This window comes from Cervus canadensis, chromosome 9, assembly GCF_019320065.1.
Source record: "Cervus canadensis isolate Bull #8, Minnesota chromosome 9, ASM1932006v1, whole genome shotgun sequence".
In the NCBI taxonomy this organism is placed as follows: domain Eukaryota; kingdom Metazoa; phylum Chordata; class Mammalia; order Artiodactyla; family Cervidae; genus Cervus; species Cervus canadensis.
The window spans coordinates 15,148,040-15,166,856 of record NC_057394.1 but is presented as its reverse complement, the minus strand read 5'-3'; the positions used below and the strand labels follow the sequence as shown (position 1 = coordinate 15,166,856).

General features: G+C 40.9%; 2 protein-coding genes across 3 annotated transcripts in view; one reads left to right on the top strand and one right to left on the bottom strand.

Moving 5' to 3' along the window:
• Window positions 1-18,817, bottom strand: part of LOC122447477 (ATP-binding cassette sub-family C member 4-like) — a 1,659,665-nt gene that overhangs the window by 540,678 nt on the left and 1,100,170 nt on the right. The window contains exons 2-4 of one of the 2 annotated variants that reach the window (XM_043478130.1): window positions 18,336-18,446; window positions 17,682-17,802; window positions 3,117-3,341 (exon numbers count right to left, since the gene is read on the bottom strand). The exons of the other annotated variant lie outside the window; for it this stretch is intronic. Of the exons in view, the coding sequence (XP_043334065.1) occupies window positions 3,117-3,341; window positions 17,682-17,802; window positions 18,336-18,446 (457 nt within the window). The remainder of the gene's footprint in view (window positions 1-3,116; window positions 3,342-17,681; window positions 17,803-18,335; window positions 18,447-18,817) is intronic. 2 annotated transcript variants of the gene reach the window in all.
• LOC122447483 (10 kDa heat shock protein, mitochondrial-like) lies at window positions 3,864-4,172 on the top strand. Its single transcript, XM_043478137.1, has one exon. The coding sequence runs from the start codon at window positions 3,864-3,866 to the stop codon at window positions 4,170-4,172; it is 309 nt and encodes a 102-aa protein (XP_043334072.1).

The window sequence follows — 18,817 nt, the reverse complement described above, 5'->3', positions numbered from 1 at the left end:
CACAACCCGTGTTGTACAATCCCTTTATTTTGTAAGAAAAATGCCCTAGAGATCTGAGGAAACTGAAGAGACACCAGGAGCTGCTTCAACAGATGACCAACTGGAGCCAGTAACCCCCCAAAAATGTCACACTTTATAAAAATGCTTCGATTACTCCTCAAGAAGAAAACCAATGATCAAGTGAGAATGTAAAATGATATAACCACAATGGAAGAGAAGATGGAAGTTAATTAAAAATGAAATTAGCATACAATATAGCAATTACACTACTAAGGATATACTCAAGAAAACTAAAAACAAAAATTTGAATAGACAATTTGTGCACTCATACTCATGGCAGCAATGTTCATAATAGCTAAAAGGTGTAATTGTCCATTGACAGATGAGCAAATACCCAGAATGTTGTACAGACCTATAATGGAATATTATTCAGCCTTTAAAAGGACTTAAATTCTGACACCTGCTACAACATGGATGAACCTTGAAGACATTGTGCTGCAGGACATAAGCCACACACAAAATGACAAACACTAAACCACTTACATGAGGTACTAAAGTAGTCAAATTCACAGAGAGAAGTAGAATGGTGCTGTGTGAGGGAAGAGGGGCTGGAAGTTAGTGTTTAATGGGTGCAGAGGTTTAGTTTGGGAAAAGAAAAAGTTCCAGAGATAAATAAGGGTGATAGCCACACAACAATGTGAAGGTACCTAATGTTACTAAATGCTGCACTGAAAAGGAGTGTGATTGTAAACTTTATGCTGTGTATATATTACCACAATAAAAAAATCCATGGTCAAAAGCCAAAAGTAACTTTATCAAAGCAGTGGAAATGTACTAATGAATAAATGGCAAGTCATTTTCATATATGATACCTCCCTCACGATCATTCAAAATTCAGCTGAAAAGAGCATGAGAATGCTGAATGGGCCATTTTAGAAGCAGAAGATGTGCAGCCTTAGAGATCTCCTGGAGACTTGCCCCAGCCTGGAATCCATAGTGTAGACAAACTACAGCTACAAGTTTTAACACCCAATCTGATTCCTCTCTAGATCAGTGATCAGAAGGTGGGGCCTGAGCATGAAACACAAATGATCAGAGGGGCCTTTCAGAGCTGCTTGGCAGCACCAGCTTTGCCCTAAGGAATCAGCCCACCTGTAACCTGAAATTAAGTGTCTTGTTTCCATAACGGCAGGACTCTAGATGCAAGGCTGTGTACGAGGAAATTTGTCTTTCCCAGGTTCCTGGAATTTCAGGTTGTATATGGTGTAATCCCCACAATTCCTGACTTCATATAGGGGCAAACTTTTAGGTAAAATCAAGTAAAATCAAGTCAGCAAACATTCACATAAGCCAACATGCCAGGTGAGATCACATTTCCCAAAGGCAAGATTCCAAAATGTTAGTGGGAAGAGGAAGAAAATCAGGTGGACAATGGCTCACCTGTGCAGCAAAGAGTGAGCTTTGGCTAAACCATCTCACACCTAAGGTTTTTGCAATGCAGTTCTGGTAAAATTTTGTAATTATTATGAGTTAAGTATGATCTGGTAAGATAAACATTTAACCAATTGGTAGGGAAATCGTTGAGTATCTCCTAAATGGTTAAAGATTCAATAGAATAACAAAGATGGTGACAAATGACAATGAAGACCCCTGACTAGAGTGTATGGGCATAACTGCAATTTCCACATCACCCAGAAGGAAACCGGCTCAGAAGCTGTTGTCAAACACAGACAGTAAGACGCCAGGTCTCCAGGTTCACACAATCCCGAGATGAACAAGAATCTGCTCAATGAAAGGTGAGACGACATCTCACTTTCTGCTGACAGAAATATTCTGAAGAAATAGAAGCTGTGGATAAGTAGCAGCTAGGTAACAGAAGCAATATTTTCAATTTAAGCTCTTTGGTTTTATCTTTCAATGAAGACTTTATTTATTTATAAAAATTGTATATATTTAAGGTTAAAGCATGATACTTTGATATAAATACATGTTGGGAAAATTACTGTAGTAAAACCACTTAAAGTATCCACTACCTAACATATTTATCCTATTTTATGTGTGTGATGAGAGCACTTAAGATCTACTCTCTTGGAAAATTTCAAGGCTACAATACAGTCAAATGGGGATTTTTTTTAAAATACTGACAGTCTAAGGCAAAAGATATCCAGGATAAAGTTTATACAGAGCCATTCAGTTCTTGACACTGACACATCTGTGGTAATACTTTTGTAAAGATACCTGAAATCCTTATTCCTTTTATAGGAATCCTTATTCCTTTTATAATTCCTCTTATAGTTTAGACCAGGGCAAACTATGGAATAATTTCATGGCATCCGTCAATACAAAATCACTGAACACATTAAATCAGTTCTTATTAAAAGTGCTATGATACATACTAAAGATAAAAGGAAATATTGTATTAAAATAGCCTAAATGAAGAGCAACAAATTCTCTCTAGAATTAACAAAACAGTGCAAAATTTCAAGTTTTATCTCAAATACCCTACTACTTTATTTAATACATTAAAACAATCATGTCTATAAAATATAGTGAGTGAGTCTATATTTGACATGAACTCTTTTTATATTTTCCTTTAGTTAATATAATTATGTTGAATATAATTAGATGGGTCTTTCAATATTATAATCATTCCCTTTCTCAAATATATTCTCTGCTTCTAGATTTAATTTTATAGATCTAATCACTGAAGTTCACTTTTAAATACAAATTTGATGTAAATGAAAATTTTAATGAACAACCACAAAAAATTTCCATAAATACCACTATGGGATTTAGGCATTGAAAATCATCTTGATACTTTTGATACTTATTTTTAAATATTAATTTAATATTTTCACTATAAATTTAGTTGGTATTATGCAGCAGCCTATGGTTAAATGTTATCAAGGGCAGCCCTCACTTAATCTCAAAATAAAACTTTTCATTATTTATTGCTAAAGTTTGCTTCAACAACAACAAACTCGATGTAAATAGCAAACTTTTCTAGGAAGGTATAAATGATCCCAGTTATGAAATTTTCAGTTTACAGAGAACTTTCCCAAAACACTTCTGATGCTTCAGGGGAGGTACACACCATGGTACCGAGTGACACTCACCTTGCGGTAGATCATATGGCACACGGCTACTCTCAGCCTCATCCCCACACGCTGAATGTGATAGAAGTACAAGTGGTGCAGAACGGCCCACACAAGCACGCTGGCGCTCAGCCCTGCTGCGTAGGCGTAGGCTTCGTGCAAAGCGGCAGAATCATCCGGATCATAGTTTTCAACATAACTAATCATTTTCCCCAAAAATATGGGTTGAACTACTCTGGTGACTTCCTAAAAGAAGAGGAAAAGTCTTAATTAGAAATGTCAGGTTTTCTTTAAACAGATTTACTTTTAGCATTAGCATGCTAAAAATACATTTTGACAAAATGCTACATTCATGATTCATTTAAAAGAAAAATATGCAGATCTACTATCTCCTATAAGACAAGCAGACAACAGTTTTAACCTTAAGGCAAAATTTTACATTCAAAGATAGTAAAGCCTTAGTACATTGTACTCAGTACACTGTGGATGCTCAGTAAGTATCACAACCAGTGCTTTAGAAGTCATTTGGCACAATACCAAGTGAGACTTAAGATGAGTAAGAAAAAGGTGGCAGAAGAAGAGTAAGAAATCTGCTTCCATATGGACAAGTCCTGTTGGCAGGCTGGCCTTATCACCAGTATTCTCAATGTCTCAGCCCAATCAACGTGAGCTTTTTTTTCCACGTTCATGTGTCGGGAAGGTCCGACAGCAGGTCTCTCCTTTTGCCTGCGGCGTGAGAGCAGAGTACGAACTGCAGCAGCCGGAGTCATGGCAGGACAGGCATTTAGAAAGTGTCTTCCCTTCTTTGACCAAGTATTAGTTGAAAGAAGTACAGCCGAAACTGTAACCAAAGGAGGCATTATGCTTCCAGAAAAATCACAAGGAAAAGTACTGCAAACAACGGTGGTAGCTGTTGGATCAGGCTCTAAAGGAAAGGGTGGAGAGATTCAATCAGGCAGTGTGAAAGTTGGAGATAAAGTTCTTCTCCCAGAATATGGAGGCACCAAAGTAGTTCTAGAGGACAAGGATTATTTCTTATTTAGAGATGGTGACATTCTTGGGAAATATGTCAACTGAAATAAGTCACTATTGAAATGGCATCATGTGAAGCCACCCATTCCACTGAAGTTCTGAAATCTTTCATCAAGTAAATAATTTCCATGTTTCTCTTTTATAATAAATTAATGATATCCAAGCTAATGACATCCAGTGTCTAAAATTTAGTTTCACTGTACTGGTATAAACATTTCCAAATAAAAATATATAAATCAAAGAAAAAAGAAAGTCAATGTGGTTCATCTATAGGAGACACATTTTTATCACTTTCTTCATGAATATTTATGAACTGAGACATTGGCACAAACACATCCACTCTCTTCCACCTCAAACTCCATATGTCTGTAGATAAAGAGAATGGAAACCAGCTTCGGTTGGAATACCACAAAGAAACCAAGTTTGGGAGCTCTGCAGGCTCTCAGCTCCCGAGAGCACTGCCTCAACATGCCTCTACCACTAGAAGTCAGAATGTTCCTTGGAGTAAAAAATTAAACATGGAGGAGACCAAGCTAAAACCTTATGCCTTCCATGGTTCTCCATCTACCATCAACTGCACTTCATAGTTTGGGAAGAAATGTTCCCAATCATCTCCTCCCCAAGGCCTAAACCAATTGACTCAGGGTGCACTGAGTCAGAGGCTTCCACTCTGAGTAAGACTTAGGGAAAGCAAGCTTCTTTTCCAAAGAAAAAGGCAAAGAAACTGCAACACTTACCCACCCTGCCAAACAGCCACTCTACCTCACAACCTATTTCCTCTCTCTATCATTTCTTGAAAGTCCCCTTCTCCCCAGGTACCCTTCCTTCTCCACGATCAAGGAAAACCAAACACTCAATGTATCCAAGTCACCAAAATAAACACCTTGACCCTCAATATCATTTCCTCCACAGACTTCTCAAAAGACAAAATGCCAAAAGTTTGGAAGTCTTTCAGGAATTGGGCTTTCCTTTTTGGCAATCCCCCCTTACTAACACAGATAGGTTTGCTTTGACAGCTCTCTTCTGTGTGCCCAAAGTTGAGGAACCCAAACTCAAGAGGAAGGGAAGGAGAATCCATAACACCAAGCACCAAAAAAGCTAAGCATTTTCTGCTCAGCCAACCAGGGCCTGATCAGGATATTTATCAAAAGATAGCCCCATCCCTCATATGGGTGTCTCATTAAACCTCAGCATTCTTGTCTTTTTCTACACACATGCAGACATATATGTGCACACACACATTCACAGGCTGCACCAACTGCCTCTCCTCCCATGAAGTCATGGAAATTTTCACCTACTATAGAGGACAAAGGGAACACTATTTAGTTGAAGAAGTAAGATAATCAGACCTGAGTACAATGATCAGTTCTGATACATTTCCACTGTGTCCCGTCATCCATCTCAAGAGGCATAGAGAGCTCATGGAAGAGTCCCTCACACAGTGGACTGTCAAACACGCTGTTTATGGTTTCCTGAGATGGAAATGTGGAGGCTCACACAGAGAAGCAAGAACATCAAACTGTACAAACGGGCAGTCCCAGCCCAGGTGCTGCCAAGGGCAGTCCAGTGCTGGAGCCACAAACCACCAGAAGCCCAGCAGTATTATCAGTCATCCAAAACATTCCTGAATTTGATGATTCTCTTTGGGAATCACTGTTGCCTGTTACTCAGGTGTCCATTTGAGCCTAAAATCCTTGTAATTACAGGAGAAATAAGAGTAATGGCACTCACCAAAGAGAATGTGGATAAATGCAACAAATACAGCAAAAAAGAATATAAATAAAGGCAGGTCACTACTGTCTAAACATATCTGGATTTTTTGCTGAGAAATAGTTCTTAATAACCTAGTTGAGGGACTTCCCTGGTTGTCCAGTGGCTAAGACTATACACTCCCAATGCAGGGGACCTCGGTTCAGTACATGGCTGGGTAACTAGATCCCACATGCTGCAACTAAGACCCCGCACAGCCAAATAAATAAATATCAAAAAAAAAAAAAAAGTTTAGCAAACAGACTCATTAAGGTATAATGCTAAGTTTATGGCCCGTACCTTCCACTCATCTGTCAATTCTTTTTTTCTCTCTTCTTGATAATGATTTTACCTTATTTGATACAGAAAATTTCAAAAATGATAATAAAGGTTTTCAATCATGACGTGCTACTTTGATCTGATGTAATTTGGGGGAAAAGTCGTTTGTTATTCTTTTTTTTTTTTTTAACATGCTGCTTTTTTCCTAGGCAATTGCTGTGATATTTGAATAGCATTCATGATTTCCCTGTTATTCAAGTTTATTTCATACAGTTATGTCAAAAAGGGATTCCACTGAGGTTTCCCTTTGGATAAGGAAGCTGTGGTACATATACACAATGGAATATTACTCATTTGTTACTCTTAAACACTACTCTGGGACTTCCTCTGATGGCTCAATGGTAAGGAATCCAACTGCAAAGCAGGAGACACAGGAGATGCAAGTTTGATCCCTGAGTTGGGAAGATCCTCTGGAGGAGGAAATGCAACCCACAACCCACTCTTGGCTTCTTGCCAGGATAATCCTATGGACAGAGGAGCCTGGTGGGCTACAGTCCTTGGGGTCGCAAAGAATCAGACTGAGCACACATACACCACTTTGCCTGCAGCAAGGGGCAGTCACGGCAATTCAGAAAAGTGATGAAAAGTATACTGTACATGGAATTTCCATTCTGGCATAAGTTGCAACTATTGAAAATAGAAAATTGACAATATACTCCATATGAAAAGTAACAGCAAGTAAAGGATAATTTTCTAGTAATTTCTCTCAAAAAACAGAAAGAAAAATAGTGAGTGGTACAAAATTGTGAAAACTCCAAAGTGCATATAGAAAATAAGAATATACATATAAAATATGATTCTTGCAAGCTTCCAGAACACATAGCACAGAAGTGCCTGAGGCCATCAAAGGTAGACTGAGTAAATCCATCCCCTCTACACACAAGGAAAGGTTAGAGATGAAGAGTCATTTAACAGGAGAGCTGGCAGCAGCATTTGTAATCTGTGAGTGTTTCCATTTCTGACATTTGGTAAAACTGGCTGAGGCAAACCAGGCGAAAGATTTTCCAGCTACCAGAAGATTAACTCCTGCATATGCTCAATGCTCTAGTTCAAGTATTAGCTCCAAATGAAACAGTGGTGTGAACCCCAAGGAAAGGTCCAATTTCAGAAGACTCTGCTTGCCTTGGAGAGTCTCTCAGAGAGGCAAGGAGTGGCTGTGGCTCACCCTGGGGACACAGACACTGGTGGCAGCCATTCCCGGGAGCCGCCCCTACACGTGTACACTGGTGCGGGCAGACACCACCGAGGAATTCCCTCATCTGCACATTCCCGGTTCTCACCTTCAACTGATAAGAAATAAAACTGAGAAAATATACATTATCAATCATGAAGCTAGCCAAACTGAAATTTTCTTGGTTGGCAGGAATGATGTCAAACACTGTCCCCTTAAGCCCTTCCTCTTTGACATCAATCTATGACCACCCCACAATTATTCTTTCCACAAACAAACTGAGTATAGTTCTTCCTCTTTAACAAGAATTCTTCACAACTCTGAAATCATAAAGGATCTTTAACAGAGCCTAATTTACTACTACAATGTCCACTAACCAAGGTTCTCAGAGGGTCTGAGTGTTCAGCCTTCTGAAAGCACCTGACATTGGGTTCCACCTCTTGCTTCCTAGGGTAATTTCTTGCATAGCTAGGTTAGACGCTAGAATGTCCACAGTGGGTAGAATTCCTCCTCCATGTTAATGTACTTGAAACATTTCTTACCCAACTTCCCCAGATCTCATTCAAAGAAAACAAAAACAAAAACAAAAACAGAAACAAGCTATCAAAGAAAAACGCTTCAGTGAAACATTCAAGCAGAAAAGAGTGAACTTGTAGGAAAAATGAATAGGCAGTTAATCTTTAGAACTGGGGGAAAGGTGACAAACTATAGACTTGAGAAAAATCCAGAGATAAGGAGGAAAAGAGGTGAATCGGGGGGAATCATAGCCATCAAGATTCTAGATATCCTAGCCTTAACTCGTCTTTTACACAGTTATTTTCATCCTGCACCTTAGCATCACCTGAGAGGGGATAAGTGCACTCTGACGCCCAAGGCCCAGTCTCCAGAAACTGGCTTAGAGTCAACTGATTAGGGTGGAGCCTGAAGAGTCCTCTCCCTGTAGATTCTGGATGCAGAGACTAACCCCATGTAAGCATCTGCTAACCTCCACTCTTGCACTGTCACAGCATCTGAGCCTGGAAGGGCTATGGACCTGCTCTGAAGGTGTTACAAGGATCACAAAGAGTTTTAACCAGAGTCCCACAGCACATTTCATGCTTCTAGACAAGCCCTTCTAAACTCAAGTCCAGAGACTATAGTGATGAAATTAAAAATTTTCATTCTGCACAGCAGGAAAAACAAAATGTTCAGAAAAGGCATTTTAAAAATATGAATAAAAAATGAATTAAAATTAGCCTGAAAAGTTATCTCTAAAAGGAGAAGGAGAATTGGAATAGAGCTAACAAGGATATCAGCCTTCTTTAAAAATAGCCCTTTCTTGATGTGGGAATCATGAAAACATTATACAGAATTATATTTATAAAACAGCTAATTTATTAAAAAGCAATTCCTAAAACTTCAGAGTAAAATTAAACAAAAGTACCTAAATAAATACCCAATAGTTCTTTTTGGTATGGCTCTGCATCCCAAGGGGATGGGTATGTATTTAGGTACTCTTGTGGAGAGGGTATGTATTTAGGTACTTTTGTGGAGAGGGTGAGATGTATGCAAAGAGTAACATGGAAACTTACATTACCATATGTAAAATAGACAGTCAATGGGGAATTTGCTGTTTGGCTCAGGAAACTCAAACAGGTGCTCTGTATCAACCTAGAGGGGTGGGGTGGGGAGGGAGATGGGAGGGAGATTCAAAAGGGAGGGGATATATGTATACCTATGGCTGATTCATGTTGAGGTTTGACAGAAAACAGCGAAATTCTGTAAAGCAATCATCCTTCAACAAAAAATAAATACCTTTTATAAAAAAAGTAGTTTTAAACAAAATAATTTGAAAACACATTCTCTGTGTGATACACCCACCTAAAGACAGTATGAAGTGCAAAAATAAAAATCTTAAATTGCTTTCAGAAGTCACTTTATAAGGTAAAACAAATGGATAATTATGTTGATATTGAGAGTTGGGCTTAGGCATGGAACAAAGAATAGATGATGGGAGGAAAGAGATACAGATGTAAGCACAATAAGATGAAGTAAAAACTTCCTGCATCTGATTTGGACTGGAAACACCCATATAAACATATTTCTTTACCTTAAAAAATGTATTCTAACTTTGTCTAATGAAAAAGCCAAGAAACAAAAACCAAGAGCAATAAGAACCTCTAGCATTCAGACTATAGTCTTTAAATATCATTTCACACTAAAAGAAGCCAGGGCTGCTTGGAGAAATTGATGATTCCAGGACTGGAGCAATTGCTGTACAAAATGAGCTAGAAACATCCTCTCACACCAGGAACCAAAAAGCAAAACAAAACAAAAAAATCTCGCAAAGACTTCTAGAGTATGTACAAAAGACTTAGGACCCAACCTGAATAGACTCCCACTGTCCAAAGATGGCCAAAGGTTGGCACAAGCCTAACAAATCAAATGGGCTGTGGCAGATCAGAAATGCTTAAACCCATGAGCTCAAACTGACATTCACAAAACCAAACAAACACAATAAAAACTCACTAGCCCCAGAGGAGAACCAACTCATCATTTTGAAAATAGGCTTTAAAAAGTGAAAAACATTATTTTCCCCTACTCTTCCTATAAGTACTATAGTTCAGGGTTAACCTAAGAGCTTAGAGCATACCCATTTTGCAACCCTTAATGAATTAATGGACCTTGAGCAAGGATCATGAATAGCTCCTAACATCACACACACACACACACACACACACACAAGATGTTATGTACCTCATAAGAGAGGTATAGAACCCTACCTCCTACATAGATGAAAGGGGTGAAGAAAATCCAAATGAGTTACATCAAACCTCTAGATCTAAACACCAACTAAGGTGTCAGAGAAACATGTTAACTGACAGAGGGGGAGAAGCGATCAGCCAAATTCAGGCTGTGGGAATCTCTACAGAACAAACAACCTAGAGATGCAGGGTTGGGGGGGAACAGAAAAGCAATCTGTATAACCTATGTCAGCCAAATGTACCTTATTTAATACTGCTTCCAACAGCAAGAGGGGCAAAAGACAACTGTGAGTTCTGGCTAGATATTGATGACATTAAAGTTAGTATTTATGCATAATAACAATAATGTTTATGCTAAACATGTTTAGTGAGCAAAGATTCCACATCTTTTAAAGATACATACTAAAATATTTATGGATAAAAATGATATGATGTCTTGGAACTGCTTTAAAATAATCTTGGGAAGTGAGAGTGAGTTTCAGATGAATTAAGACGGCTCATTATGGCAATTAGTGAAGCTGACTTAGGGTGACATGGGCTTCCCTGGTGGCTCAGCTGGTAAAGAATCTTCCTGCAATTCGGGAGACCTGGGTTCAATCCCTGGATTAGGAAGATTTCATCCTTCTTGAAGACTACCCTTCAACAGGATTCGGCTGTGATTTAGAGCCATCCTTCTTTCTCTGGTACAGAGAGGCAGACACCCTTACAAAGGGAGGTTTCCTTTATCACTGTAAATGTCCCTCACAGGAGAGTAACTTCTACTCTGTCTTCAGGGTTTCTCCTGTGTCTACCTCTCAAAAACAGAATCAACTCACAACAATCTTTCTGCCAGAGAGCCCTATTATAGAGTGACACATTGTCTTACCCTTTCGTTCTATTGTATTTTTGTATTTTTGAAATGTTCTTAAAAATCTACAGGGAAGAAAAAAAAACTATAGAAAGCAGTTGACAGAGGAGCACAGTGCTATTGTTAGCCCCTCTTGGCTCTGAGCCTCAGTGGAGGTTGTGGGAGGAGAGACCAGAACACAGAGAACACTGCTCTAGGAGTCAGAACACTGTGTTTCAGAAACCAGGTCAGCCACCTGCAAGTCACATGACTGTAAGCCCATCATGTGCCCTCCTGGGCCTCCAGGTCTTTATCTGTGAAAACACCCACCTTGCCTCCCTAGGAGGAATCCTGGGACAACTAAATGAGCTATAACAGCTCAGAGTGCTCTGAAACCGCCAGGTTTTTCATCACTTTCATTGTTAGAAGTGCTGGAAAGACAATTACTCTATTCTTAACGGTAGAGGCTGGTTTCACAAAAGGCTTGGAAAACTCATTGTTGCTCACAGACGATCATAGTGGAAGAAGAACTCTTGAAAAAGTCATGTGTAAAAGCCAAATTTTCTAGACTGCAATTAAAGTTTCACTTCTAAGCATATTGCTAAAATTTTTAACCATTATGAATGCAATCTTTTAAAAAAGAGTCACCTACTTCCCTGACTACTTAAAGAAAATGGATTGAGGGGGTGGAGGGAACAAGTGAAATAGCTGAGGGAACTTAAGAGGTACAAACTCCAAGTTATAAGGTAAGTAAAAGGGGGTCGGGGGCAAAAATAAATATATAAAATTTTAAAAAATAAATAAAGCATGGGATTATAATATACAACATATGAAATATATTCAATAATATTGGAATAACTTTGTATGGTGACAGTTGGTAACTAAACTTACCATGTACTGTATAAAATATTAAATCACTAATGATGTATACCAGAAACTAATATAACATTGTAAGCCAATCATGCTTCAATTTTTAATTTTAAATTTTATATCAAAATTTACTCAGAAATTTACTCAGAAATATCAAAAATTACTCAGAAAAAGAAAAGAAAATGGATTGAAAATCATCACCCTCATTTATAACTCAAGGTCATCACTGTGGATATTACTAACACCTAATGGCTCTCAGGAACCAGCAGGGCGCACACAGCAGGTCTGCTCTGCAGGCCCACGACCACTTTGCTCAGTGACCACTCCTCCTCTCCCTTGCTGTGTGATCCTCAGTGGTAGCTCTCAGCTCACACTATCTTTGCCATCAGCAGACACTCCTCAGGCTCCTGGGTTGAGCAGAAGTGAGGGACACATGGAAGAAAGGGTTGGGAAATAAAGGCAAAAGCCCACTACAACTCTCGGGGAACCAGCCCTGAGTCGAGGCACAAAGCCCAAAGAGGGACTCAGAGGATTCTGTTTACTTCCTGCCCATCAGCTAAGCTCCAAAGTGAAGATTTACATAAACATGTGCTTCCCCACAGCCTCTACCTGGACCAGAGACCATCAGTAAAAGTAGTCTCAGACAAAGGCCAAGTGACCAGACAAGACCAGGCCACATCTAAGGGTCCTGAGGAGAGGACATAACTCCCGGCCACACCTCCCCTCTCAGGAGAACGGACTGGGTGAACCCACTCTGGCTCTCTGAGGTCACCCCACTTACACACCAGCAGGTGGAGACCTCACCTCTCAGAGAGAAGCCCTGATGACCTGGGCAGTGGTCTCTGTGTCTTTGGCCCAGGCAGAGACTTCAGGCTCCTCCTCTCCACCCTGAGGGCCCCGGGCAGGCGGAGACCTGTCCTCCCCACCTGTGGTCCCCGTGGAGGTGCACACAGGGGCCAGGGTGCTGGGAACTCTCTGCCTATTCTGTTCTAATTAGCGTTGACTGGCAAGGGCTCCACAGCCTGGTACCTGTTTCTTCAAGTGGTAGAGGTACTCCTCACTTCTCATAGGACAGAGGTTTTCATATCTCAAAATCCTAAAGCCCTAAGAGCCTCACCCTGGACTGGCGTCATGCTGCTTTTTCCCACTGGTGCCTCCAGGAGTACCTGGGAGGCCCTGCTTGTGCTGTGGGAGGAAACAGCACACTGCTTGGGATCATGGATGATCCATGGGGCATTCTATGCATCTGAGGAATTGAAAGAGGGCTGGAGGTCACAAAGGAAACATGTTTGTGTTTTAGAAAATCCTGGGCTGAGTTTAGATCCTTCATTATCTAAAATATAAAGAACAACTAGCAGCACAGATAGATCACAACATGGAAATTTGCTTCATAAAATCAATTTAAGTAACTAGTACTGCTACTGCTACCAGTCCTAGCAGTGCTACCACACAGAGGAGCCCCTACATTCAAGGTCCTCTGCTCCCTCTTCTCCGCCATGACCACCCAACAACCAAGCTCCTAAAAGAGGGGCCAGGGCTCTACCAGTTGCACCTTATGCAGCCCCAGGCCTGGCCTTCCTGGATCCCCAGCAGGAAGTATTACTGGGGCTGGAAAACTTTGAAATCAACACTCCCAGCACCACAGTGGGGCGGATTCCCTCTCAGGAAGAACCGCAGATTCTGGAGCCTCTCCCTCTATGTCTGCTTCTCTTATGAACTGCCACAGCCAAGACCTGGGACTCATATTAGGATGGGATCCATTCGAGACTTAGTGACCGCACCTAAGGAGCCGACAGCCCAGGACAGCGAGAAAAACCACATGGGCTATGCTTTGACACCCACTTGCCTTCAAGCCTCTTTATCATCTGGTACCAAAGAGAAACTAGAGAACCAGGGACAGCAGAGAAAGAGCTGCTCCAAGATATGATCCAACAATAAACCCAGAGGCCACTCATCCAACCAGGCACCTGGCATCAGTCACAAGTACACCCAAGGCCCCAGAATTTCCAGACAAGCAGAATTCATGAGAACTCACCCAAGATGGAAACCTGCATGGAGGGTGCATGAGTTCTCCACAATTCATGGTGAAGCTGGAGCTCCTCCCCATGGGGGGCTCTGGCCTGGCTGACCTGGCCCATGGGGAGGGGGCAGCCCAGGGAAGGGAGTGATCCTGGGAGCTCTGGCAGCTCCAGCCCAGACACAGGACCCAAGGTTCTTTTCCACAGGAAGGGGATGATCCTTTCCTAGGAAAGCATTTACCATATGTGACCTGGGAAAGTCAACAATTACTTGCTGAGCAACTGTCAAGAGTCTTATGTTATTCTGGGCTCCAGTCCAAATTTGAGTGAGTAAGAGTCGTTCAGTCATGTCTGACTCTTTGGGACCCCATGGACTGGACACTGCCAGGCTCCTATTTTCGTGGAATTCTTCAGGAAATAATACTGGAGTAGGTTGCCATTTTCTTCTCCAGGGTATCTTCCTGACACAGGGATCAGACAAAGGTCTCCTGCACTGCAGGCAGACTCTTCTGAGCACCAGGAAGTTCAGTTCAGTGCAGTCACTCAGTCATGTCCGACTCTTTGCAACCCCATGGAATGCAGTATTCTAGGCCTCCCTTTCCATCACCAACTCCCGGAGTTTACTCAAACTTATCCATTGAGTCAGTAATGCCATCCAGCCATCTTGTCCGCTGTCATTCCCATCTCCTCCCACCTTCAATCTTTCCCAGCATCAGGGTCTTTTCCAATGACTCAGCTCTTCTAATCAGGTGCACAAAGTATTGGAGTTTCGGGTTTAACATCAGTTCCAACGAATATTCAGGACTGATTTATTTTAGGGTGGACTGGTTTGATCTCCTCACAGTCCAAGGGACTCTCCAGAGTCTTCTCCAACACCACAGTTCAAAAGCATCAATTCTTCTGCACTCAGCTTTCCTTATAGTCCAACACTCACATCCATACATGACTACTGGAAAAAACATAGCTTTGACTAGATGGACTTTTGTTGGCAAAGTAATGTCTCTGCTCTTTGATATGCTGTCTAGGTTGGTCGCAACTTTTCTACCAAGGAGCAAGCATCTTTTAATTTCATGGTTTCAGTCACCATCTGCAGTGATTTTGGTTCATGTACTATTGAAGCATGGCTTGGAGAATTTTGAGCATTACTTTACTAGTGTGTGAGATGAGTGCAATTGTACGGCAGTTTGAGCATTCTTTGGCCTTGCCTCTCTTTGGGATTGGAATGAAAACTGACCTTTTCCAGTCCTGTGGCCACTTCTGAGTTTTCCGAATTTGCTTGCATATTGAGTGCAGCACTTTTATTGCATCATCTTTTGGGATTTGAAATAGCTCAACTGGAATTCCACCACCTCCACTAGCTTTGTTCTTAGTGATGCTTCCTAAGGCCCACTTGACTTCACCTTCCAGGATGTCTGGCTCTAGGAGAGTGATCACACCACTGTGATTATCTGGGTCATGAAGATGTTTTTTGTATAGTTCTTCTGTGTATTCTTGCCACCTCTTCTTAACATCTTCTGCTTCTGTTAGATCCATACCATTTCTGTCCTTTATTGTGCCCTTCTTTGTATGAAATGTTCTGTTGGTATCTCTGATTTTCTTGAAGAGATCGCTAGTCTTTCCCATTCTATTGTTTTCATCTCTTTCTTTGCACTGATCACTGAGGAAAGCTTTCTTATCTTTCTGTGCTATTCTTTGAAACTCTGGGTCCAAATGGGTGTTATCTTTCCTTTTCTCCTTTGCCTTTAGCTTCTCTTCTCTTCTCTTCACAGCTATTTGTAAAGCCTCCTCAGACAACCATTTTGCCTTCTTAGATTTCTTTTTCTTGGGGATGGTCTTGGTCCCTGCCTCTTGTACAATGTCACAAACCTCTGTCCATAGTTCCTCAGGAACTCTGTCTATCAGATCTAATCCCCTGAATCTATTTCTCATGTCTACTGTATAATTGTAAGGGATTTGATTTAAGTCATACCTGAATGATTTAGTGGTTTTCCTTACTTTCTTCAATTTAAGTCTGAATTTGGCAATAAGGACTTCATGATCTGAGCCGCAGTCAGCTCCTGGTCTTCTTTTGCTGACTGTATACAGCTTCTCCATCTTTGGCGGCAGAGAATATAATCAATCTGATTTCATATGGACCATCTCGTGATGTCCATGTGTAGAGTCTTTTCTTGTGTTGTTGGAAGAGGGTGTTTGCTATGACCAGTGTATTCTCTTGGCAAAACTCTATTGGCCTTTGCCCTTCTTCATTCTGTATTCCAAGGCCAAATGTTCCTGTTACCCCAGGTATCATCTCTTGACTTCCTACTTTTGCATTCCAGTCCCCTATAATGAAAAGGACATCTTTTTTAAGTGTTAGTTCTAGAAGGTCTTGTAGGTCTTCATAGAACTATTCAACTTCAGCTTCTTCAGCATTACTGATTGGGGCATAGGCTTGGATTACTGTGACATTCAATGGTTTGCTTGGAAGCAACCAGAGATCATTCTGTCATTTTTGAGATTGCACCCAAGTACTGCATTTTGGACTCTTTTGTTGATTATGATGGCTACTTCATTTCTTCTAAGGGATTCTTGCCCACAGTAGTAGATACAATGGTCATCTGAGTCAAATTCACCCATTCCAGTCCATTTTAGTTTGCTGATTCCTCAATGTCGATGTTCACTCTTAACATCTCCTGTTTGATCACTTCCAATTTGCCTTGATTCATGGACCTAACATTCTAGGTTCCTATGCAATATTGCTCTTTACAGCATCGGACTTTACTTCCATCACCAGTCACATCCAGAACTGGGTGCTGTTTTTGCTTTGGCTCCGTCTCTTCGTTCTTTCTGGAGTTATTTCTCCACTAATCTCCAGTAGCATATTGGGCACTTACCAACCTGAGGAGTTCATCTTTCAGTGTCCTATCTTTTTGGCTTTTCATACTTTTCATGGGGTTCTCAAGGCAAGAATACTGAAGTGGTTTGCCATTCCCTTCTCCAGTGGACCACATTTTGTCAGAACTCTCCTCCAGGGAAGCCTACTATTAAGAGGCATTTCTAAGTATAAAGACAGGTCAACTTAAAAAGTATCCTCAGTACATGTTTGACATTATCTTACAATCTATAAACAATACATTAGAATATGTAATGAATCCATACACCTTTTCCAAAGGAATACCCGAGACAGAAGTAGCAATAAAGTTATAAATGACAGTCATTAATCAGATGAAATAATTTACATGAAACTTGTCTGTCTCGAAGAGATGGGGACTAGGCAAATGGTCAGGAAGGAAATACACTGTGATTTTAACTTTGTATGAAAAATAATGTTCAGTTCCATGTTGTTGAACATAGGTCTGTTGTTGCCACATAAATCCTCTACTTCAAGTTACTGTCTGAATGCTTTATTAAAACTCTGCTTCTGGCCTTTGTTTTGGAATCTGTTATGTTTGTTGCCATCTCCTGACCACTGTTCTCTGAAGTTTACTTCCTGCAAACCACAGGACACATATCCCCTGAGGTTGTAAGATCTTCTTTTGGTTAAGGATCACTCAATATTTGCATTGTACATCAAAAACATCCTAACATGGTATAAAATATCTTTTCAGTGCTGCTATCCTTCCATTACACTCTGTTTTAATCAATTAAAAGAAAAATAGTAATCTCCAGAGGTCAAGTCCTTTAAGAATCTGTCTGTTCTAAATTAAAGATGAATACAACTGCTGATCTACATCATGATTCCTAGATGAGATTTACCCTTAGACCTTAAACCACTGTCCTCTCCCCGCCTCAGTCCATCCATCTCAGGACTGACCCACATATACCCAAAATCAATGCACTGTATGGAAAAGCTTTTACCTCAAGAAATGTTAACATTCCCAAAATTAAGTAGGATTTCCCATAACACTTTACGATTGCTTTCATTAAAGAAGGCTCCCGCACATCTTTCTGGGCTCTCAACACTTCTTGATCCCAGTACCTGTGTAGAGAAACAAAGCACCGTGAAGACCAGCCCTGCCATAGAAAACAGGGGAGGGGACAGAGCAGAAGATGAGCCTTCACTATGGGGCTCTGTGGGGCCCCATAGACGCTGGCTAAATGCTCGCAGGGCTCCTGAAAGATGAGCGGTGCAGACACTGAAGCACCAGGAAAAGCACCAGACCAGGTCTTCAGAGAAAAGTCCCAGATTCTAGAAACAAATTCTTGCTAAGCTTTGCTGAACTCACAGGTCATGAGCAGCTCAGAAGGGCAGACACTGTCTTCTGGGGACAGAGCTCGGCCTCCAGGACCATGGCTGTGGGCTCCCTCCATGTCCACTCACACAGGGAACACAGGCTCCCCCAGCCTCCAAAGCGGGCTAAGCCTGGGGTCAGCATGAAGGGGTGAGGGTTCAGGGTCAGGGAAGGAGGCTCAGAAGACCCCAGAGGAAGGCAAAGGCCCCTCCCCACAAGCCTTTAGCCCCATGGAGAAATTCTCACTCTTCTAACCGTACTCCCTCCTGCCTGAGCTCACCCTTGCAGCTCTTCTCCAAGGTGCTGAGAGCGATCTTCCGGAAGCACCGAGTACATGTCATCTTCTTCTAATTTCCGTTTATGACCAATTTTAAACAAGGGGTTTAGCCACCTGTTAAAAATTAAAAGGAGAGTGACATGTATTCAAATTATATGTCTTTAATTAGAATCCTACATTCATAGACATTGTTTTTAAAAAATCTACATTTTAACTACACAAAGATGTAGCGAGAAAATTAGACATATGCTTACAAACACATAAACACATATATCGGCGTATCGGTAAGTCAATCTGGCTTACACAGAATATAACTTAACTAAAATACCCTGTTTGTGGTCTACTGAACATACATTGTACAACTACTTTAATTATTAAGAAAAATACATTTAGAAATCAAAAGAATGTTACCTTGATTCAGGAGCACAGAATAGAGCTGAATGGCCATTGTGCATAAGGCTGTAGATACGTTCCTGTATTACAAA

What these genes read in the sequence shown, in the direction of transcription:
- LOC122447483 (XM_043478137.1), top strand. Translation starts at nt 3,864, where the DNA reads ATGGCAGGACAGGCATTTAGAAAGTGTCTTCCCTTCTTTGACCAAGTA.